Below are 24287 nucleotides of genomic sequence, written 5' to 3'. Positions count from 1 at the left end.
CATATCTATTTCTTCAAATTTATTAATTGAAAGGAAAGAGTGGAAGAAAGGTGTCATATACTTAAGAAACTGAAGCCTATCTCAAAAGAAGTAAAATAAATCAAACTTAGCACTATAGAGTATAGATAGGGCTTGGCTTGTGCAACAATCTCCAACCTTAAATCTAAAGCCTCACTTGTGACAATATTTCTGGTTAGCCCCCAACCAGGGCCAACCTGCCCTTGACTTAGATATGAAAAATTGGAAAACTATTGGTCACATGCAACTGTTTTTTGTCTCTGTCACTTTCTTTTATTGGCCTGGCAGCCTGGCAGCACGGGCTGCATAGCCCATTGGTGGGGTGGGCTCAGGAACGTTAAAATAAAAACAGTTACGTAGGAGAAACTTATACAGTGGAATTATTTATGACACACACGAATATTTAACCTCTGTGGCCTCTTTCATCACTTGTATGAAATGAATCTCTTTCCCAATGCCCAATGGAACTTTTTGTCTTATAGGAGACAAGTCTCATTAAAAATACCTTCTCCAAATCTAAGTGATCTAACCACCCATTATAAAATGCAACCCCCCAACCTTCTCTTTTTATTTTATTTTTTATGTAGGCTAAAGTTTGGGTTAATGCCAACCAAGTTTAAGACTTTTCAAAACAGATAAACTGGGTCCCTAAAGTTAACTTAGTCCCTAAACACTGTTAGGTCAGTTAGTCATTTTTCTCAATAGTATTTAGGAACTAAGTTGGTTTTAGCTTTTTTAGGGACCAAATTGATTAGTTTTGAAAATTTTTGGACCTATTGGCATTAGTCCAAACTTCAGGGTTTATTTATTTATTTATATATATATATATATATATTATTTCTTAATGAACAAGTGATATTAGGGATATTACAAATTTTACTACATAATTCTTACAAATATGTTCATATATTATACAAAAATAATTAGACATTTTATTATGTTGTTAAAGTGAACTAATTACATTTATTGTCACAGTTTGTAAGTCTTTTGTAAACAAATTTGTAATACCTCAAAAAAAAAAAACATTTTTCTTTCCCAATAGAAATCCTTACAACCATCCTCTTCTCTAAACTTTTCCAATAGGGCTACTTAAAAGCCCTAAAGTTGTTACATGTTCTAATATAAACAAAAATTATAAATTGATGCGAAAATGAATGTGTTTAAGATATATATATATATATATATATAATCTTAAATGTTTGAATAATTTTTTTTGTAACTAGTGACACGTTTGTTTATAAAATTTATAGTATCTTTGATATCCCTTGATCCAATTTCTTACCCTAACCACAAAATAATGTTGATGAAGCTGTCTCTATAATATATATATATATATATATATATAAGTATTTGTTTTTAAAATTCAAGAACAGCCTCGAAATGCGACATTGATTTGGCTGTCGGGGTATGCCTTAATTGATTAGATAAATAATGTTGAGAGCAAAAAATGGAATCTGACCATACGAGTATGAGACAGGCTGGGAAGGTCTGCCCCCCCACCCCCCATCTATGTCCTTTGATTCCTAAGAAAAAAAATTTTGGACCTCATTAAATTAAATTAAAGGAATTGCTTGGTATTAGAGAGGAAAAATTTTATGTCAGATCTGAGTGCAAATGTGTTATTGTCTCTAAAACTTTAAGATCCTCTCAACAAGTCACAACAAGTACTCTCTCTCTCTTTGTTTTTTAAGGTCTACAACAAGTGCTAGAAAGACCCAATTAAATGTGAGACCCCCACAAAAGCATGTGATTTTTTTTTTTTGCAATCTTCGTCGTCATGCTGTGTGGTTGTCTTGCCCAAATTTGGGGTCAGACTAGTTGAGTTCGAATTGACCAAAGTTAAATGCCTATATATATTCAATTTGAAGTTGACAGTGTGTTAGGGGACCCCTTTTGTTTTATAGAGTTTTAAGTGTGTGGATTATATGCAAAGGGAGGTTTTACCTTTGGGCCACATTGTTGGATCAGTGGTTTGTGAATCCCGTGACAAATTTTAAAGTCTGAAAAGGAAAATATATTTTTGGGTCATCTCTGTTGGAAGTATAAAACCTATAAAGAGGGCATGTGGGGAGCTTGTCAGCGTAGGAAGATATATGAAATATAATACTCTATATTTGATTTAACAGCTTAGTCTATCTAAATATGGAGACCAAAATTTCTGATTCACAAGTTTTATTTTTGGTGAACTTTGATATGAGTATTAGCTTAGTTATTGAAGGCTTTTTTGATATGAGAAATGATATGTCTATAATATTTTTACAATAAATTCTAAGTAGTTGATTGTTATTGGTTGTTATTATTAGGGCAAAAAAGTAATTTTAGTGTTAGTTTCAAATTTGAATCAATAACAACTAACCACCTGTGATTTGTTGTAAAAATGTTGTAGACGTAGCACATTTCTTTTGATAAATACCATTGTAAATTTCTTTAAAAAAACATTTTTCTCTCTCTCTATGTGTGTGTTAAAAATACTTAGTATTTAAAAAAAAAAAACTTAGTTATTGAAAATTTGATTTAAACAATTAACCCTTTTAAGGATGTGTTTGTATAAAGTATAAAATGTTGCAAAATGATGGGTTTTGGTTTAAAATGAGTGTTTGTAAAAAAAGTTATAAGGAATTGTTGTTGCGAAACGGAGTTTTGAGTTTTCAAACTCACTTTTAAACTCCCAAAACGCCTAACTAAACAAATCCTAAATATATTAGATTTGTAGTGTGTCTTTGTGTTATACTTCATTTTTTATTTATTTATTTATTATGTGTGTGTTTGTTTATACATATTTAAGTATTTTCAATTTGACCAAGTTTATTTTAATACTCATTTAATCATCTATACATATAATAATAATCATTTTTCAAAATTATTGATAATATAACAAAAATCACATACATATCACGCTATTAAATTCTCTAGGTTTTACCAATAAATACTAATAAAAATTTAACTATCACAAATCTAATACTCTTAAATTAATTATTCATTTTGGAAGTTCAAAAAGATATTTGTAAAAACTATATATGTGTGTGGATGGAATGGAAAACATGGTTCATATAATTCTGCAAAAAGCTATCTTTTTTTTTTTTTTTTTTTGGGATGAATATCTGCAAAAAGTTTTCTCAATGAAAATAAAAACGGATCATATTCACAAAAAGGAACCAAAAAACAAAAAGATGGGAAGAATTAATTTGTACTAGTTTACCGCTTTTCAATAGATTTATGATAATCTGGACGTGCTTTTTGAACACTGAAAAATGGTCGCCACCTTTATGCATAATGGAATGCCCTCCCTTTTTAGGCTTTGTACCTAATAGCAATACCTATTCTGTTAGTCAATATAACTCATTACCCTCTTCCATTATTCGAGGCTCTCTCTCTATATCTCTATCTAGCTAATACCTTCATAGCTAGACTTGGTACACAATTATTGCCAAATGGTACTAAAAAACTAATCCCTCCTCTTTTTGCTTTTTAACCAAGTTCAACCCTGAAATGAGGAGTACTAGGCACCAATAGTGGGGGCCAATAGTCTCTGTGTTCACTGCTTGTGATATTAATGGCTGTTTGGCACCAGGTATTTGGCATGTGGCAACATCATGATTCATGTTAACAACAACAATGATACAATATAAAAAATAAGAGGGTTTTTATTTTCTCAGAGGTTCATTTATTTTTTCAAAATTTCTTCTATGTTTTATTGAAACTTAAATTTGAAAATATTAGGATAAAATCTGAAGGGTAAATTACTTATTACACTTTCTTCTTTTGAAGTTTGGGAGAATGATACTCTATCTTAAACTTGAGGAAAAAAAAAAAAAAAAAAAAAAAAAACATAACCTCCCTTGAGATTTGAAGAAATTAATATTCTTCCATTTTTTCCTCAAAAAAAAAGTAACGAAATATTCTTAATTTTTATAAAAATCTCTTTACAAAAGTTTAACCATGGTTAATAAAAAATAACTTATAAAATTAGAATAAAAATGCAAAATTTCTCAACTATCAAAACAATTGCAACGGCAAATCTCTCCATAACCCGTTGAAAAAAGAAAAAAAAAATAATAACCAAATTCATACTTAATATTTTAAAATACACTTTAATTAAAAATATAAAACAATGAATTTTAATTATGAATTTGAGGATAATTTTTGAAATATGCCCTAAAGCAAATTAATATACAACTTTTTAATATTAATTTAGCAAAGTTTGATTAATCGGATGTTAAGGAAAAAATTGTTTTTTGTTTTTTTTTTTCCAAGTTCAGGGTAAAGTGTCATTTTCCCAGACATCAAGGGAGGAATATATAATTACCCCAAATCTGAATATTTTGCTCATTCTCGTAATTTAAAATTGTTTTTATATATAATACATTGTTTTGAAAGATTAATGTATGATTTTCTAAACACAATGTGAAAAATAAATATAATGCAACCCTTTTTTTTTAAGGTCCATATAATCCATCAAACTAATCAGCAAGATCCAAGAATCATGCAGATACAAGAGAACTATTTGTAAGAGGAAGAAAGAGACAGTAATCCAACGACAAAGAACCATGGAGCATATGTATGGAATATATAGAGCATTTGGTATCTTCTTTCTTTTTTTCTTTTAGTCTGGACTTTGATCATGTGGTGATCGTTTTCTAATGGCATCTTTTTTTTTTTTTTTTTTTTTTTTTTTTTTTTTTTGTGGTGAAAGTTCGAGTGGAATTGTACGATACATGTTCATATTCCTCAAACATAGTGATGCGACAATTCTTTTCTTTCGGTTTTTGTTGATTTCCCATCACAAGTATCATTATCATATTAATTTTTTCAGCAATCTAAATCCCCTATCTTGTGGGATCTATGATCTATCACATGAGTGAGGGTACATGTTAACATGAAGAAATAATAATTTTTGTCACATCTATTTTATCTTAGGGTATCTTCAACAACTCGATTTTAACTAATTTACTTAGTCTATTTTCCCAAAATCTCCTCCAACAATTGCTACTCATAAGAGCATCTCCGACATCAACGCCACAATTTTTCTCCAATCGAGCCCCCTCTCGAAGTAGAGATAGAGGCAAAAACACTTTTTTTTTTTTTTTTTAATTATCTAGTTCTTTATCAAAAATAGTTGATTCCATTAAAGCAATGGATTCTGATGCTAGCTTTATAACGGAATTTATTAGAATTGGATTGTAAAAAATTGCGGATAATTTCTTTTCTTCAAGTCGACTCTTTTCATTGAGTGTGAATTTTAGCTAAAGGGCTATTTTAGTATCTTAGCTAAACAATATTTTCAAATATACTCTCCAACAAACTTTGTATTTTTTACGGATCTAATTTAAATATGAATTTTTAAATAGGTAGGATTTTTAGTTACCTCTCTCTCTCTCCTACACACAATTCCCTTTCATTTCTTTGATCGATGATTCAATTCCCTCACTATCTCTCCTCTCTCATACTTTTTCACTTTCTCACTCTCACTATTTGACCCACTCGTGCCCATAGTCTACAACGCATGTAATAGCATTGATAACTCCTCTTTGGCCCACTTCCTCTACTTCTACTAGCCTGTCTACTACTCCTTAAAACTCCAACCCCTTCTCAGTTCAAATAATTGAGGGTCACACGGTCACGTCAAGTGTTACCGAAGAGATGTTAGAGGTCAGGGTCATTCTCTATTCTAAGATTTTCCATCAATGACTCTTTTCTCAATTCAATATAGAACTCAACACATGCATGCGCAATACACGTGTCCAATCCAATACACATAAGTTGGGATATCATAATTAAACTTGGACCATTTCTCAATTTATGTGTGTTTAGGGGCCATGCTAATCTTCTTTGTATCATTTCAACTTTATTGGATGTGAATGTGCAATACACATGTATCCAATCCAATACACATAAGTTGGGATATCATAATTAAACTTGGACCATTTCTCAATTTATGTGTGTTTAGGGGCCATGCTAATCTTCTTTGTATCATTTCAACTTTATTGGATGTATTCGTAGGGATAAGTGTGTTGTGTAGGCATCTTTTGAGACTCACATTGGATATTTACTTTGTCAAACTAGTCTTTATAAGTGATCATGAGGAGTCTCAATTGTTACTAGTTATTTTGAGATATAAACTCAAATATGGCTAGTGATTTCTTGGATCATAGCAAATTGTCAAAGATTCAAAATCAACTGTGGACATGTTGAGCCCCTCAATATGCCTTTTTAGGTTGAGCTGAGTTATTCGAGTTGTGACCTATGATGAAGGTAGGAAAAGTATATAAGAATATGAAACTAAATGACAACACTTGAAAATCCAATCCAATCCAACTCTATAGAAGCGCTCCCCCAAGTATTGACTCTTATAGTCATCATTTCGCTCACCTTTTGGTCACAATTGGCCAAAGCATGTGGGAGTTATCTGACTAGTTTAGAGAAAAAGGAACGAAATGAGGTCAGGGTGGCGACTGAAAGTAATGGGAAAGAGAGAAAAAAGGGAAAAAATTAGGGGAAATGGGGAATAGGAGATGCTAATTCATGATGAGTTTGAAATCAAAACAAAGAAATGATTACAAAGGAACACTCAAATGATCAAATCGAATATAACAAGAATATTTAGTTTGATTGGAAAGTGTTTTTGAAAGATTGGCTAACTAAAGTAAAAAAAAAGGACCTTTTGACTAACAAAAGTGGTATTGCTCATGATGCTCTTGTAAGATCTAATAATGAGTGAAATCATAACAGCAATCCTTTTAAATATAGGCTGATTAGGTTGATGTTAACGGTGCCTAGGGCAATTATTAATTAACAACTTTAGAAAAATTTTGATACTATTTTTATAGAAAAAAAAAATTAATTTTTACTCTTTTCTTATAAAATATTTCTAAAAATATTTCTTAAACTAATACTCTTTGGGTATTCGTTAACCTTTCCTTTAAATGTATAAATAAATTTTTGATAATTGTTATTTTTTTAATAAATATGATGAAATTTCAACTTATGACATTCACTTTATATTTTTTTTGAGAGATTTTCAATCTATGGTGTCCACTCTAGATAATAGCTCCTTATTATTGGACCGAGACACCAATAAGTTTTTGGTGTAAGCGGGAATTGAACATCATATCTCTTAAACATCCAGTTCATGATGATTGCTCTTTATCAGTAGATTAAGACACTAATTGATTTTTTGGTGTAGGTGAAGTTTGAATCCCAAATCTATTATTTGACGACAAGAAATATTATTAGTTTTTATTTTTATTTTTTATGAGGGGATTAGTAAAAACTTTATTAAGATAAACTGGCTAAATAAAAAATATTATTAGTTGAGCTAATTAAAACCCATCAATTTCATAGATTATTACTTCAACACGTCTCTCTTATACGGTGTTTTCATAAGAGTAAGTTTCATCATAAGAGCATCCCCACACACACATATATACTTATATATATATATATATATATATAGCTCATTTGTGCCCCACCCAAAAGAGAAAATGAATGGTGAATGTGAAACAACAAATTGAGAATTGAACTCCTAATCATTTTTTAGGTTCTTTTATTTATCATATCTAATTAATTGTTAATATAAAATATTTTATTATTCACACACATATATATATTTTATAATGACAAATAAACTATTAAAAATAGAAAAGTAAAACAAAAAAGGTTTACATAAAAGTTTCTTTAATGTATCTTTTGGCTCAGCCTGCACTAAAACTTTACATGTGTCTCCATCTCAGATGTGCATAACAACTTTGTCCTTCTTTCAATATGTAAGTCAAATTTCACTCTCATAAAAATAAGAACATTGTCAATTTATTCTTTTCTACTCTTTTATTTATTTATTTATATATATATATATATATTAACCATCTATTTTGAAAATATTTTTATAAGAAATTGAAAAATTATCAAAACAATTAATTACTTTTTTGTTTTTTTATAAAAAATTTTATAAAATAATTTATTAATGTATCTATTAAGGGCACATGTTAATATATTCTTATATATATATTGTGAGGCCCAATAATTTATGGGCCAGACCCACTTACTCATGGGAGGGTCCAAAGGCCCAAGCCGAAGAAGGCCATGGCCCAAGCTCAATAACGTAAAGCACGAAATGGCCCGGAGATGCAGCCGAGGACAGCTTAGTCCTCGGCTGACCCAGAGTTCCACCGAGAAGAGGGGCAAAAACGGTATAGGAACAAACTTGAAATAAAATCTAAAATATTAAGGAAAAGCTGCCCTTACTGCCCTTCCCGTACAATATTCTGCACCTAACAGAGCCGTATTCTTTGGCTTTATCAACCATCCCCAACGACTTTGGGTTGGGACTGACGGGACAAGTATCAGTCTTGAAAAGGTCGACCCTACACGTGGACGAAGGAAAGCGAACGCAGGCTAATATAAAAAAAAAGTAAGTAATCTGGATAAGCAGGGGGAGAAAAATGGCCAAAAAGGAAGGCCTCTCAGTCCACTTCCAGGAGAAAGACTCCAGGGGTGAAAACACCTTAAACACATATGAACACCACAAAAAACCCACCGCCGGGTAACCAAGGTCTAGCCTTTCAAATCCACTCTCTACAAATGATATTGTCTGGGCCTTTTTACATGCGAACCCAAAATCGTTGTGGTTCGTTGCGTATCTTGACCCTACATATATATATATATATATATATTTTTTTTTTTTTTCCACCAGAGAAAATTTACAGCTAATACAGAATTCATTCATAAAAGCAAGGTCATGATTATAGTAGTAGTACTACAAGTATCTGCCACATTTTGGCGACTCACATTTGGAATAGTACGGAATCAGAGGCCAAAAGGGACGTGTCAATTAGGACACTGACTTAATATGAGATGATGAGATCCCTAACACTTGGCCAAAAAAAAAAAAATGAGATCCCTAACACACTCTCCCACCCCCCAATATATATATATAAAATAATTTTTTTATGCTGTAGTGTAAGAGTTCCGTCGTGAAAATCTCCCATACAAATAATTAAAAAATTAACTTAGTATTTATTTATTTTTTAAATAATAATTAATATTGAAGGACCACAAACAGTCAGTGAGTCAAGCAACAAGTATTTCATTCTTTTTTTGGGTACGAACATTAACTATATGTCTTCGAGTTTGGTAGGGGCCCCCTCTTTAAAAGCATGTTCCATTTATTATTTATTTTTTTCTTTTTATTACTTTCAAATTTTTTACTATTATTTATTAGAACATCTTTAATGTTGTTGAGAAAAAATTCTCAAAAAAAAAAAAAAAAAAAAAAATCCTCTTTATATAATATTGTTTTCATTTGAATGCTATTTCATTTTCAATCCTAGTGAGCTGTAACACATTGAGATAACATTTTTTTTTATATGTTTTGTCTCTTGTTGGTTTCAAAATACAAAAACAAGTGTGCATGTCAACTTATTTACCATCCCAACCTTATGTTCACTTTTAAGTCCAATTCATTGTTAAATGGCATATTCTCTTCAGATTTATTATGCATGCCACATTACAAACCAATTGGATGCCATTAGTAACAATAAAAATCATTTATGGGTTCTAGTCAGTTTAACTAATAAAGTTTCTTGTCATCAAATAAGATTTTTAGGATTCAAAGCACGCCCACATAAAAAAAATCATTTGATGTCTTAGCCTGATGATAAAAAATAATCATCATGAAGCTAATGTCATATGTTTAAAATTCTATCATATCTCGCACATTTAATATATTGTAAAATATTTAAAAAAAAAAAAACTTAAATTTTGCACCATTTATAGATAACAAGATTTTTTTTATTTTTTATTTTTAGATGTCAAATAACAGTTTTCGTAACCTATAAACATCATGATTCTTGTTAATTATGACATGCATGAGAAAAACATATAACTTAAGAGTAAGTTTGACAAAGAACGTGGTTAATAAAAATATAATGGGAGAAGAACATTGACCAAAATTAGCTTTTGACTAATGTTACACTATTTAATGACTTTGTATTACATTAATATTTTGTAAATCTTATGTGTTTTGTCCACATTATATATATCAAATTTTGGATTAATTGATTATTGTCTTATTTTATAAAAAAATGAATCAATTGATTATTGTTTACTATCAAATCCATAAAAACCATACATTAAATTTAGAGTATTTTACAATAATAAAGAAAATTAATTTGAACAATTTATCAAGGAAATGATCATTAATCTTCATTTTTCTTTATATTTAATAAAAGCATGATGGGTACGGTGAAAACATATAATTTTACCGTTGATTGATTATATTGGGTGATGTAATATTCATATACATGCATGTGTTTGTATCAAATTACATAATACAAAACATTTAATTAGTCTAAAATCATATATAGCATTTTCCATAATTGTTGACATAACTTATCACGATCGGTGCATAATAAAGATTGTATCAATAATGAATTCAAGTAAAAATGATATTCATTCTCAAAAAAAAAAAAAAAAAAAAGTAAAAATGATATTACTCTGATTACCAGTGGCGGAGCCACACACAAAGGTGGGGGGGCCTTGTTTTAAAAAATTAATTTATGGTATGTATATTATTTACATTTTAAAAAATGTAGCATGTAAAAATTGAAGTTGGCTCCCCCAAATTTTGAGTTATTTCAATGGTGCTATTAAGAGAAAGAGAAATTATATTAAAATCATATAATTTTAGAGGTTTAACAAATTAAACTATGTAGAAAATGATAAATTTTTGTACATGTCTAATAGAAGAAATACATGACTTTTATATACTCATTAAAATTTAGAAGATGATAAATTCTTTTAGTAAATTAATTTATATATACGTGTGTGTGTAGAGGTTTGTTTTAACTAATATATTAGCATCACAATTTGCCCCTCCAAACCAAAATTTCTGGCTCCGCCTCTGCTGATTACAACTATTTATATCAAAAGTGATATTATTCCAATTACAATTATCAATATATCATATTACATGGATAAACAACTTATGTAAGAAAAGTTATAAAAACTAGTCTGTCTATGCTCCATACTCCATAGCATTACTCTAGTGAGTATTGGCTACCTAACTGGGCTCTCTTTCTCGGCCATAATAGTACTGATCATATGGGGTCCTGTTTCATGTGGATAAGTAGGATTCTCTTCTCCACTTGAAGTCCTTAATAATTTTGATGACTATAAATGAGAAAAAGAAAAGAAAAAAAATTCAAAGAACTGTTGGTAGAATAATCGAGGCAGAGGAATATTACTTTGAGTTGTTCCACATCAAAACCTCAGCAATCATTATGAAAAGGGCTCCACTTCAGCCAACCTCTTTACTTAGCTCATTTATAAGGGCCTTTGCGTTTTATGTCATGTCAACGTTAGCTACTAGGATTGCAACTGCTGCATTATAATGCATTTGCACACGGGAGAGATCGGTTCACTTTAATTGTTTTCAGTTTTCAGGTTTAGGAACTGACTCCACATGCTGAGGGCTTGGCCCCAAAAACGAAAAACAGAGTTTCCCAATTCAAATCACAAGGGCTATATATGGTGAAAGTATTTCATACATGATGCATCCAATACGTGCATTATTATATCTCTTATCATATATGAACTCCATTATTAAAGCATCAATATCATGAGAGTGATGCCACATTACTATATATCATAAATGTGATACAGATATAATATGTGTCTAAAAATTATCACGTGTCATTTTTGTGTCCTGTCAAGTATATTGGAGTACTAAAACTATAACTTCACCCCATTTACGAAGGAAACTAAGAGCGAAGGTCATTTTGGATGGCTAAACTTTGATGGAGTAATGCTTAGAGGAAACAATTTTTTTGGCATTGGGGTATTTGTATGAGATCCTCAAGGAAATGTAATAGCAAGTGCGAGAACTTCCATAGGGGGCAATACTGAGGATGCAAAAGCACTAGCAGCGGTAAGAGCCATGGTTTGCCATGGAAATCAGTGTGTAAGATATCATCATTGAAGGGGATGCTACAACCATGATCTTTTTTGAGAAACACTGCAACCATGATTTTGACAATTAGATTGGTAATTCTAATATCCAATAGATCCAAGCTCATTTGATTGAAGATGCCAAAGATGAGACCAGACACCTCATAAATGATGTGGCTGTACATTATTTGATTTGAAAATAACATCTTAATTGTGAAATATAATAGACAAAATGAAGAGAATTTAAATGGAAAGGCTCTTACTTCCACCTATAAAGGTTTTAATTGTTCCGGAAGAGGTTTTGTTAAAATTGTATAGGAGCTTAAAACTTATTCAGTGGAAATTTGGATTGAAGAAGCACCCATGTTCATTGTAAAATAGGACACTCTCTTACATATTCGGCAATGAAATTTAAACTATTGCATTATAAAAAATAAAAGATTACCGCATTTATTTTAATAAAGAACAAACTTTGGCTCTAAACATAATTTTTTTTTGCTAAATGTCTCCAAACATAATTGGAGTTATCTTTTCAATCCCGTTATATGGTAATTTATAAAATTATTCATGTGTATTTTTAAACAAGTCACATGATTCTTAAAAAAAAAGTATGACTAAAATAACATATAGATGATCTCTTTAATCACTACTTTATGGGTTGAAATAAAATAACTCCAAACATATTTGGAACTAAACTTTTCCTTATTAAAAAAAAAGTCATATCATATACTTCCAACAAAAATAAAAGTTGTGGGTTAGTGGTCAGGATCGAATGGAGTAAGATCCTCTTCTGCTGAATTAAATATAAATCTTCTGTACTACTTTTTGTGTTCCATCAATCATAATTTGCTATGTGTTTCAATTTTTTCCATTGTAAACCTTAGTCATTTTATAAGGAAAATTAAAACAATACATGATAAGTTGTCATTGGTGAAACATAAAGTAGAACATAAAAAGTAGTATAGAGGATTTGTATTCTTATTGAATCATTCAATTCTCTCCTATTTTTATTTAGATGCAAAATACATGGCATTTAAAAGCCAAATAAATATCACCGCGCACCCTTGGCATGATGGTCACTCCACAAGTACAAAGTTTATATGGGGTGTGGGGGACAAGAACCGGGGTTCAGGGAACTCTCTATATATATACACTTAGATTGAGTTAAAGTAGAATTTTTATCTTGTATTTAAAAAGAAAAAGTCAAATAAATGTCACACATCTTGCTAAAAATGGAAGGAAATTGGATGTGATCATTCCCCAAGATTGAGATTCCGTGCAATACTCGTTACTTAATACCTCTCAATGGATGAGATTGAGAGTTAACAAATTAATTTTAAATCTCAACTTTTGGATCAAAAAAATCTTAAACTTTTATCCTTTTAAAAATTTCAAATTTAAGGGATGAGATTGGAAATTATATTTTTAACCCTCAATCTCAACCATGGAAATGGATATTGCATGGGATCCAACTCCTTCATAACTCTTGTTACTCATTGCAAAATGTTAAAAAAAAAAAAAAAAAAAAAAGGGGTGCACTACAAAGTCATTGAACCTTGAGGCTATGGTTTGATTCATAGAGGTGCACATGTGAATCCCTCGCTTAACTCTCATTTTATTTGGTCTATGTGAAGTTAAAGTATCAAATGTATGGGGGAAATTTTGCATGTGCAACTAAAGTATAAGTACGTGGTCCAAATTTTGTAGGAGAGAAAGATCGAAGTAAAATAAAAATTGATGAACATGTTATTTTATTAGATTCAACCAAGTAACGTGTTTTTATTTTCCACAAAAATCAAGTAACCTTAACAAATAAATAAATAAATAAATTTTAATTTATATAATCTACATATTGTTTGATACATAAAAGGACATGTGAGAGTAGTCAATACACATCTACAATATGATACTTTCTCACTTGATTTGATATGTATTGCACATAGTATGATCTTATCTTATGGAAGTCGCATAAGCAGTAGGTTCCTTTGTATATCTATATTATCTATATTATTATTATTTAAAGGGTTTCTCCTGTTTGGATTCCTCATTTTTTTAGTTCAAAAATGCCTTTAGACCCCTATGTTTAAGTAGAGATAAAACTACAGGACAATATAGTAAAAATGCAATTTTAACTCCCACCAAAACATTGCCTAAAAAATAAGACCACTTTCCTGTTAATTTTCAAATTACTTTATCCACTTATAAATTATATTTTCATAATAAAAATTATATATATATATATAAAATAAATAAAAAAACAGTTTTTTTTTCTACAAAATATGACCACTAAAAAAAAAGCCTCATCACACGCGCATGTGGTGAAGCTAGTTATTACCCCTATGTTTAAGTAGAAACAAAACTAAAGGACAATCCTATAAAAATGCCACTCTAATTTCTATTAAAACATTACCTAAAAATAGGACCACTCTCCTCCTAATTTTCAAATTGATTTATTCACTTAATTATTTAAGAGGTTTTCCTTATTTGGATTTCTCATTTTTTTAGTTCAAAAATGCCCCTATACCCTTATGTTTAAGTAAACACAAAACTAAAGGACAATCCTATAAAAATGTCACCCTAACTTCTACTAAAACATTACCAAAAAATATGACCACTCTCCTCTTAATTTTCAAATTGCTTTATCCACTTATTATAAATTAGGTTTTCTAAATAAAATTTTTATATCTATATATATATAAAACAATGAGTTTTTTTTTGGCTAAAAAAAAAAAGGTCCCATTGTACATGCGAAACACCTATGATGAGGTTAGTATTTTTTTAAAGTTTATTAATTATTTTTTCAATTAAGAATGATTAAAAAAAAAAAGAAAAAGAAATTAGAAGTAGAAAAAGGTAATTTGCGTTGGGGAAAAATCCGGGAAGTCGGTATAATAAAAAGGAATGAAATGGGAAAAGAGAGTAATGGTGGTTGCAAAAAGAGAAGATCCTGAAGGGTAGTTTAGGGAAAAGAAAAACAAACAGTCCCGTCGTTTTAACGTCTTTATCTCTCTTTCCCATCCTTCATATATATCGAGGGAAACCGTGTCCCCCTCTCTCACTAAATTAAAATAATAAAAAAAAAATTAAAAACACACACACACAAACACACCTCTTCAAATCTATCTTTGACCGTCGTACTCTCTCTCTTTTCTCTCAGCTATTAATTTCTTCATCATCAAATATCCAGACTGCCTTTTCGCCGCTGCTACTGTTTGCACAGTCTCTCTCTCTCTCTCTCTGTCTCTGTCTCTGTCTCTCTCTATTTCTCTTGCTCACAACTCGCAAACTCTCTCTCTTTTGCTCTCTCTCTCTCTCACTCACTTTTTTTTTAATCTTATTCTTCACATTCACTCACTCATTCTAAATATAAAGGTTTTTATCGTCTTCTTCTATCTTCGAATTCGTTTTTCGAAGAGTTCTTAACAAAACTCTCTCTGATCCGACGGCCGCGATCGCCTCTCCTCTCCAATCGTACGCCTAGGGCTCCCTCTTCTTCTCTCTCTCAACGTAAGTATTTCCTCTTTCGCTACTCTCTCTGTGAATATCAAATATACACAAACACGTATACACACACACACACACACAAACAGACACACATCACGTATGTATAAAACTCTCTCTCTCTCTCTCTATCTCTCTCTCTCTCTATATATATATATATATTTGTGTGGATATGTAGGATGTGACGGTTACGGAATTCTTCGTTTCCGTTTTTCGAAATCTGTATTTCACTGTTCACGTTTCTCTGTACGTAATTGATTTCGTATTTCTGTGTTTTTTACTTTTGTTTTTTCTTTTTAAATAATTATTATTATTATACGTTTCGTTCATGAAGTTTGATTTTCAATAAATTGACTATTTTTAATTTAAAATAAAAAAAATTTTAATGTTTGTTTCTGATCACATGCAATGATTCAATTTTCGAATTTTATATGTTTATCTATCTTCAAAGTTCAATTTGAATTTCATTTCATTTCGGATTGGAGATTTAGCTTTTTGTATATATATATATATATAGTTTATATATATATATATATATATATTCAGTTTTTAAAATTAAAAAAGAAAAAATAGTTTCAATGATATGACCGTTACTTAGGAATTAAGTTTACAGTGTTTTTCATACTTGATCAAAGTAATATTCTGATGATGATTATATTATCAATTTCTTACAACTACTATTTTATTGGTTTATTTATTTATTTAAAATTTTGGATAAGTATGTGTTTTTTGATTCAATTTCTGATTAATGATATTTTCATTACTGTGTTAGTGGTTTTATCTTTCTCTATGATTGCTGGAGCGTTATTAAGTTTCTGGGCAATGGTAATTAAGGTTATAAATTTTAGTGTTTTGATATTGGTGTTGAATTATGAGCTATTTAGTAATTTCTTTAGGTTCCAATCTCTAATCATGTTTTATTGAGTAAGGTTGAAATTCCAAGACATACATGTGTTTCTAAATTACATAAAATAGAAGTTGCTTATATTTGTTTAAAAGATTCAGCCACACCTAAAATTTTGGATCTTTACGTTTTTGAAATGGGGTTTGGTTGTTAATTTTGAACTTGGAAGAATTTACTTTTATAAACAATTAACATAAAGTTTGGTTCTTGTTTTTCATTGTATTTAATTTAATTTAATTTTTTTAAAATTTGTGATAGATTGCAAACTCCGCCTTTTTACTGTGGTTAGTGTCATATATTTTGTTCATAATTGACCAATCCTTGAAAAAGGATGAGGGATGTGATAAGATGGCGGTCGGCATAAAATCTACTTTTACTTTTTTATTGATGGATCATCCACAGCAGTATAGTGATAGATTTCATTTTGTAAAATATCACATTTTCTACTGTTCATCGCTATGTGGAAGTGGATCCATATACTGTTAACATAAAGTTTGGTTCTTTTTGGAAGAATTTTCTTTCATATATAATTAACATAAAGTTTGGTTCTTTTTGTAAGAATTTTCTTTCATATGCAATTAGCATAAAGTTTGGTTCTTTTTGTTTTTCATTGTTTAAAAAAAAGAAAAAAATTTACTAGCGATAGATTGCAAACTTCGCCATATTTTGTGGTCAGTGTCATATATTTTGTTCACAACTAGTCCCAAGCCTTGAAAAGGGATGAGGGTTGTAGGTTGATGGCTGACATAAAATAGAGTTACATTTTTATGAGTGGATCTACTGCATCATATTGATAGATTGCAGTTTGTAAAATATCACCTTTTCTATGGTTTAACACTATATGGAAGTTGATTGTATAGATGAATACATTTTTTGGGACTGACTAATTTGTTGAGGATTCATAGTTCACTTCAAATTATTTGGGACTAAGGTTTTGTTGTTGAACACTATATGGAAGTTTTTTGTATGGATGACTACATTTTTCTTGGTTGAATGAAAGCCTTGTGGAGCATTCCTTTTCTGTTTGGTTGTCTGGAGTTTTGTGGCTGTATAGATTTCTGTGTGTATATATATATATTTTTTGGAAATGTTGTGGAACTTATCAGCCTTAAATGTGCTTTGCCTTCTGTCCTCGTTGGTGCAAATGTATTTATTTCATTGAGTGTGGTGGGAATTGATTGTCTACACTGTAATGATGGAAAAAGACCATCACTTATAATGGGACCATAGAAAAAGTTTGAGCTATGGACTTTCATTAGTGTTGAATTTTCTTTAAATTCTCTAGTTGTATTATTTTTAAAGAATATTTTACCTATCCAATAAAGAAAGAAAGTTTGAGGTTTTGAGATGTTGCCCAACTGGATTGTATGGCTTGTCATTTTCGGATTCTTATAAACTTCTGCCAGTTCAAATTTTTTCTCTCATTATCTGTAATGGCTCCTTGTGTGATGATGGATTTGTGCATAAAATTATAAATAGATTACCCTAGGAAATGTTATTTTTCATGCAATTTAAAATGTGCATCAAGGCGTCAAGATTTTTTGTTCAAAGGATTCCTTAATTGTGGGCTTGCAGGTGTCTAGGTAAAATTAACCTTTTACAAATGAAAGGATTCCTGAATTTTCTTTGTATGTATGAGATTCTTTTAACTATGGATACCAGGTGAATTTTAGTCAATCACTACCCTGTAGAGAGCTTCCTAATGAGATTTATAAATGCTAGGTCTTTCCTGCTAATGTTCTCATGATATTCAATTTGGGGGAAATCCTGCAGTGCATGATGTTGTTAGATTCTTTTAGGAACTTTTTGAAACATTTGTGGAACTTTCTAGAACTGAGCAATTAGATCTTGTAATCTGATTCAAATGTTTTTGCATTTTTCTAATTTGGTACGTTTCTTATATGCTTTGATTTTCTATTAGTTTTCTATCAGCCTACTTATCCAAAAAAAAAAAGGTTTTCTATTAGCTTTAATGGTCTTATATTTTTAGTAAGGATTGGCAATTTAGGAAAAAAAATTTATTTCTTTAAATACCTACCTTATTTCGTTTTCTTTGACTTGTAGGCAATAAACAAGTTACATCCCTTGAAAATTAAGGTTATGGAGCCTAATGGGCAGAGGAGAGTGAGAAAAAAGGACCATCTTGCAGAAGAAAATGGTCATGTCAGTCTAATGAGTGTTGGTGAAGAACTTGATCCATGGACTGCATGGGCATACAGGCCTCGTACCGTTTCCTTGCTACTTATTGGTGCCTGTTTTCTTATGTGCGTGCTCAACTCAATTAGTAGTTTTATCTGATGATATTTGAACTCATCTCACAAATTATTTATTAGTAGTTTAGGCCTTGATTTATAGATAATCAAATACATATTCCTTTTTTTAAATATTTCCTACCTGGATGGAATATTTTCTTTCCCACTGAATTTCTGTTTTGTTTCTCTGCTAAAGCCTTTGCCATCTGCTGGTTGCTGTGAATGTCTAGTTATATAGAATGCCTGATTTCTCTACTGGTGTTAGTTTCCAATACAAAAGGAAAGAATCTACATATGTAAATTGCTATATTTAGGTTATCCTCTAAGCGCATAACATAATTTTTCTGCTTATGGAGTGTGTGTAACTTACCAGTAAAAAAGGACTTTACATGCATGCTACAGCCAGGGAGATTAGGAAGAAGCGTATATAAAACCTGGGGTTTTGAATTTCTGCATTAATCACGGAAATTGAAAAAAAAGGGGCTTTTAGTTTATAAGTTTGTTCAAGAGGCTTCTGTGCTTGTCTCTTAGCTCTCAACTGTCATTTCTAATAATCCAGCAGCATTTTTGTATGTTCTCTGATGTTCCTATATGCAGAGGGTTGGCTTTGTTTAAAAAGTAATAATGCCTTGGATGAGAATTTTGCTGCTGCACTTTCAACACAATGTTGTAGTGTATGCATAACGTGTAACATCCTCAGTGGGGAATTTTTAATACATGGAATTAAACTGTTTGTGTTTCTTCTTGTTGCTTGTTGATGTACATACAGCTGGGTAAGTGGAGCCCTTGATCCTGATAGTGGTGCCTCTGGTGATGTTGTTACATCTGTTAAAAGGTTTTTTCTTATTTTTTAATCTAATGAAGTTCATTTGACTTTCTTTTCTTTTGCACTTTTTAATATCCTCATGGTTTTGTGTAGGGGTGTATGGGCTATGATTGCAGTTTTTCTTGCCTATTGCTTGCTGCAAGCCCCATCTACGTATGTCGGAAACCAGATCATATTTATTAATGAACAATCTGTCACTTGATATTTAGAATCTTCATTGGGTTGGAGGGGGGATATTTTGAAATTTAGCCCTCTGATACTACATATGTAAAATTATATTCCTTTACAGGATTCTTATTCGGCCACATCCTGCAATTTGGCGCCTAGTACATGGAATGGCTGTTGTGTACCTTGTTGCCCTCACTTTTTTGCTTTTTCAGGTTGGTTCTCCATTTCTTCTAGTGTACAAAATGAATTTCATTTTCCTGTGAATGTGCATATTTATATGTACAATCTCAAATTATGGGGGTATTTTTGTTGGAAACTTATTGCTTATGCTCTGTTCTTTCATTTGTGGGTTTGCAATTATAGTCCTCAATTAATACACATCTAAAATATACCTCTCATTGATGATGGTCATTTTATAAATTGAGGTGTGTGCTGAACAAACTTCAGTTTTGCATATTTCCTCTTGTGTCTGCCATTTCTTTTCCACCTTCTTCTCCCTCACTTAATTGTTTATGGCTGTACTGTCATAAACTCCAATTAGTGGTCTTTGATTTTAACTTTTCACCTTCTCATTTTCTAGAAGCGTGATGATGCTCGGCAATTTATGAAGTTTCTCCATCCTGATCTTGGCATTGGTAATGCTGTTCTTCTTTACAAAATTATTAATTGATAGGGATTTTTTTTTTTTTTTTTTTTTTTTTTTGTCATTGAATTTGTGATGTATTTGACGTATGCAAAGCTTTTCATTGTTTAATGGAACCTCTTCCCTTTTTAAGAATACCGTAAAGGGTTAGGTCATGAGTTCAAGACTTGTTGGGTGCATGTATAATTTACTAATTAAAATATATATTAGCTTGGATGGACAAGTTAATCATTTTTTTTTAAGGAATTCTAATTTTATTTGCATGACTTCTTGCAGAACTTCCAGAAAGATCATATGGTGCTGATTGCCGCATATATGTACCTGAGAATCCCACAAACAGGTTTAAGAATGTTTATGTATGATTTCTTCTTTCACAACTTTTTTACTTCAGTTGTTTCCCCTGCATGTTTTGATCTTTGGGCACATCAGCACAATATCAGGGGGTGCTGCAGGCTTCTGATTTTTGCTCCCATCTCTTCTAGGAAACACTTTTTGATGAATTTGTGCTAGCACATATTATTGGATGGTGGGGTAAGGCTATATTGATCCGCAACCAGCCCCTTCTATGGGTGCTATCAATAGGATTTGAGATGATGGAGGTTAGTTCCTTTATTTGAGACATACATCTTTTGTGATTTCTATTTTCTGTTCAGGTTGATTGTCTACATTTATGTCCCTGAACATGTTATCATCTTTGTATGCTCAAGTTGGCTATTTTTTTTATTGTGGACTGAATTTTATGTTTGCCTTTTTCAGTTTACATTTCGCCACATGTTACCAAATTTCAATGAGTGCTGGTGGGACAGTATGATTCTTGACATTTTGATCTGCAATTGGTTTGGTGAGATTCCTATTGCATTTTCTCTTGGTAGGGCGGGTTTTTTTAATAGGATAAAAATGTACTAAGACCTTTGGAACTTTTATGCTGTTGCAGTAAGACCCCCTTAAGGTTCTTTTTTTTCCCCTGCCAACTTTGGTACGGTAACAGATAGACCCTTTTGTACATTCTTTGTCTATTTTAACATTGTTTTGCACCAATTCATTAAAAAAAAAAAAAGCGTTAAGACCCCTTGAACTTTTATGCTGTTGCAAGTACGTCCCATTCCTTATTTATTTATATTAATGATTTGGTACCAAAAATCGTTAAAATAGACAGTGAATGGACACAAGGGGTCAATTTACTACAGTACTAAAGTTTATGTAGTAATTTGGTAAAGAAAAAAGTTCAGGAGATCTTAATGCAGCAGCATAAAGGTTTAGGGGATCTTAGTGTATTTACCATTTTTTGAACAATGTTGTTGTTGTTGTTGTTGTTGTTGTTTTTTTTGTTTTTTGTTTTTTGTTTTTTGTTTTTTTTGTTTTTTGTTTTTTTTGTTTTTTGTTTTTTTTGTTTTTTTTTTTTTTTTACATTTATGAATAGTAAATAGGATGCATAAGAGGATGAGGTATCTTGTGCATCTGTTGCTAATTTTAGATGCATGATATAATTATTGACATAAGAAGGTAGAAGATTTTCTGGATGTCGCTATGCTATTTAAGAACCATCTGTTACGCTTCTAGGTGTCTTGGGTGTATACTACATTTATTTAAGGAACTGATAAAACTCGGTAAATATCAGAGCATTGAGAATTTCGAGTCCTTGGTAACAAATCTTATGCTATATTATATCATAAAATTTGCCCTCTGTTGCTAATTTTACTGGTTAGTTTTTCAATTTTGGCAATTTACAGTGTATTTTGTCTTCTTCTTTGCCAAGAACCTTGTAGTTCATTGGCCTACTTGAGAGATCTCGGGTTCAAGTCCCCCCTCTCCCACTTGACAATTGAATTTTAAAAAAGAACATTCCTTCTTCTTCTTCACTTTCTCTTTAAATTATATTGGTCTTTTTCAGAGTTGGTTAGAGTCTGTTATGACAAGTTTTGTTTGGTTTTTAACAGGTATCTGGGCAGGGATGAATACTGTCAGGCACTTTGATGGAAAAACATACAAGTGGGTTGGTCTAAGTCGTCAGCCTAATATTATTGGAAAAGTATGTTTAAAAAATATGTTTTATCTTACGTTTTTTTGTTTGCTTAAATATTATTGATAATTGCAAGTCCTTTCCCTTATATGGAAAATTTTAATGAGATATGTAGTAGTTGTATCTTAATTTCTGGAGAAAGATAGAACTGATTCTTGTGTCTGATGTAACTTTTTGTAAGTTGTATGCCTACTTTTTTTGAAACATTTCTGGTTGTTTTGGTAGACAGAGACTTCCTTGTTTTTGTGGTCTTCTGTCATTCACGGTTTGTGTTTTGAAAATGTATCAATTATTATTTTCTGTTCAGGTGAAACGAACATTGGGACAGTTTACACCAGCTCAGTGGGACAAAGATGAGTGGCACCCCCTGCTTGGTCCATGGCGTTTCATTCAAGTTCTCACCCTTTGCATCATATTTTTGACAGTAGAGTTGAACACTTTCTTTTTGAAGTTTTGTCTTTGGGTTCCTCCACGGAACCCTGTGATTGTGTATAGGCTGATCTTGTGGTGGCTAATTGCAATACCAACAATTCGTGAGTACAACTCATACCTTCAAGACCGGTACTCTCTCTTATCCCTCTCCCCCAACATGTTTCACATGAAAGTAAATACTACATTCTCAAAGAATTTCTATACTGAAAAGAATATGTGTAACCTGCTTAATTACTGTGTTAATTTTCCAGAAATAAGGTGAAAAAGGTTGGAGCATTTTGTTGGCTTTCACTTGCTATCTGCATTGTTGAGCTTCTCATCTGCATCAAGTTTGGTCATGGTATGTTAGTCTTTTTTCAATCATCTTGAAGTATTTCTTATTTTGTGCGTTGCTCTCCAACCAACTCTCTCTCTCTCTCTTGATTGTAATGGCCTTGTTCTCGACATCCACCAGGATTATATCCTAAACCAATGCCTTTTTGGCTGGTAATGTTCTGGTCATCTGTTGGAGGGGGCCTTTTAATATTCCTCATCTTTTGGTCGTGGCAACTGCATCAAAGTTTAGGTAGAAAGAGGCAATAATTTTGCTGTTGCGCTACATGATTCTTTGATTCCTTTTCCTGAGGGTATCCAGCCAGTGCTGCTGTAAATGCTCTACACCTTTATAAATTGTAAATGCTTATTCCAATAGGGTAGTGGATCACAGTCTCTGGAGCACAGATTATTTATTCTTACATGATAGGTAGTAGGAAATGGTTCCAACGTAGGGCTAATGAGTTTACTGTTTTGCTGTAATTTAACTGGCATATTTTATTTTATTTTTACCTTCACTTGTTGAGCCATATTGGACATTCCAATTTTTCGTGTTGTAGTCTCCAGTTTTTGATGTAATTTGACTTAAATCTAGTTTATGGAGAGCTTTTTGACAAATGTAATTGACTAATGTAGCTCAAAATTGAGCACATAATTTTAGTTTTGTGGACTAAAAAAAAATTGTTTTGAGAACTTGGCTGGACTGGATCAGTGGAATTTTAACCGGCCTAGGCTCCAGTTTTATTGCTCAATGGTTGCATATTATAGCTAATTGCTCTCTCTCTCTCTCTCTCAGCAATTTCTTCTTCTACAGGAATTATACAAAATAATTTACTGGAACTCCCCCCTCTATGTTTAACCATAATTGCTCCCCTTTTCTAACAAGGTTGTTTTCTTGTTTTTGGCAAGTGTGTTCACAGAGAGTCTGGACAAAAGAGTCGAAATCCTCTTTTTCTTTTTTTAGATTGAAACTACTGAAACGACAATGGAGTGATTGAAAATTATGATGAGGTTGGGGAGTGTATATTTTCTTTTCTCCTCAAATTCTTGTGCTTCCTTCTTTCATTGTGTGATTGAATTAAGGGATCAAAGAGAAGACGTGCATCCCGCCACCCCGGGGGGGGGGGGGGGGGGGGTGTGAAATCATCAGTTGAAACTATGTTCTTTTTTGCTTTTCATAATGAGAACTACGAAACTGTTACTATATACCAAATAATGTTTTCACAAAGGATGAGCAATATAGATCTTTGAAAAAATTTCTTACAGAA

The 24287-nt window shown here is 31.4% G+C and overlaps 1 protein-coding gene and 2 pseudogenes across 1 annotated transcript; 1 reads left to right on the top strand and 2 right to left on the bottom strand.

Annotated features, from left to right (window-relative positions):
- Positions 1 to 5792: 5792 nt before the first annotated feature.
- Positions 5793 to 5889, bottom strand: LOC126693190 (U6 spliceosomal RNA; annotated as a pseudogene).
- Positions 5890 to 5928: 39 nt separating this feature from the next.
- LOC126693193 (U6 spliceosomal RNA) lies at positions 5929 to 6024 on the bottom strand (annotated as a pseudogene).
- Positions 6025 to 15052: 9028 nt separating this feature from the next.
- Positions 15053 to 23713, top strand: LOC126716660 (CDP-diacylglycerol--serine O-phosphatidyltransferase 1). Its single transcript, XM_050417593.1, has 13 exons — positions 15053 to 15468; positions 18431 to 18630; positions 19388 to 19453; positions 19538 to 19597; positions 19734 to 19824; positions 20193 to 20247; positions 20532 to 20611; positions 20738 to 20854; positions 21012 to 21096; positions 22193 to 22284; positions 22583 to 22836; positions 22959 to 23047; positions 23162 to 23713. Exons 2-13 carry the CDS (start codon positions 18467 to 18469, stop codon positions 23287 to 23289), a joined length of 1281 nt encoding a protein of 426 aa, XP_050273550.1. The 5' UTR covers positions 15053 to 15468; positions 18431 to 18466; the 3' UTR covers positions 23290 to 23713.
- The last annotated feature ends 574 nt before the right edge of the window (positions 23714 to 24287 follow it).

Source organism: Quercus robur, chromosome 1 (assembly GCF_932294415.1).
Source record: "Quercus robur chromosome 1, dhQueRobu3.1, whole genome shotgun sequence".
NCBI classification, from domain to species: Eukaryota; Viridiplantae; Streptophyta; class Magnoliopsida; order Fagales; family Fagaceae; genus Quercus; species Quercus robur.
Note: the sequence above shows the minus strand (reverse complement) of the source record. Positions and strands in the feature narration are given on the sequence as shown.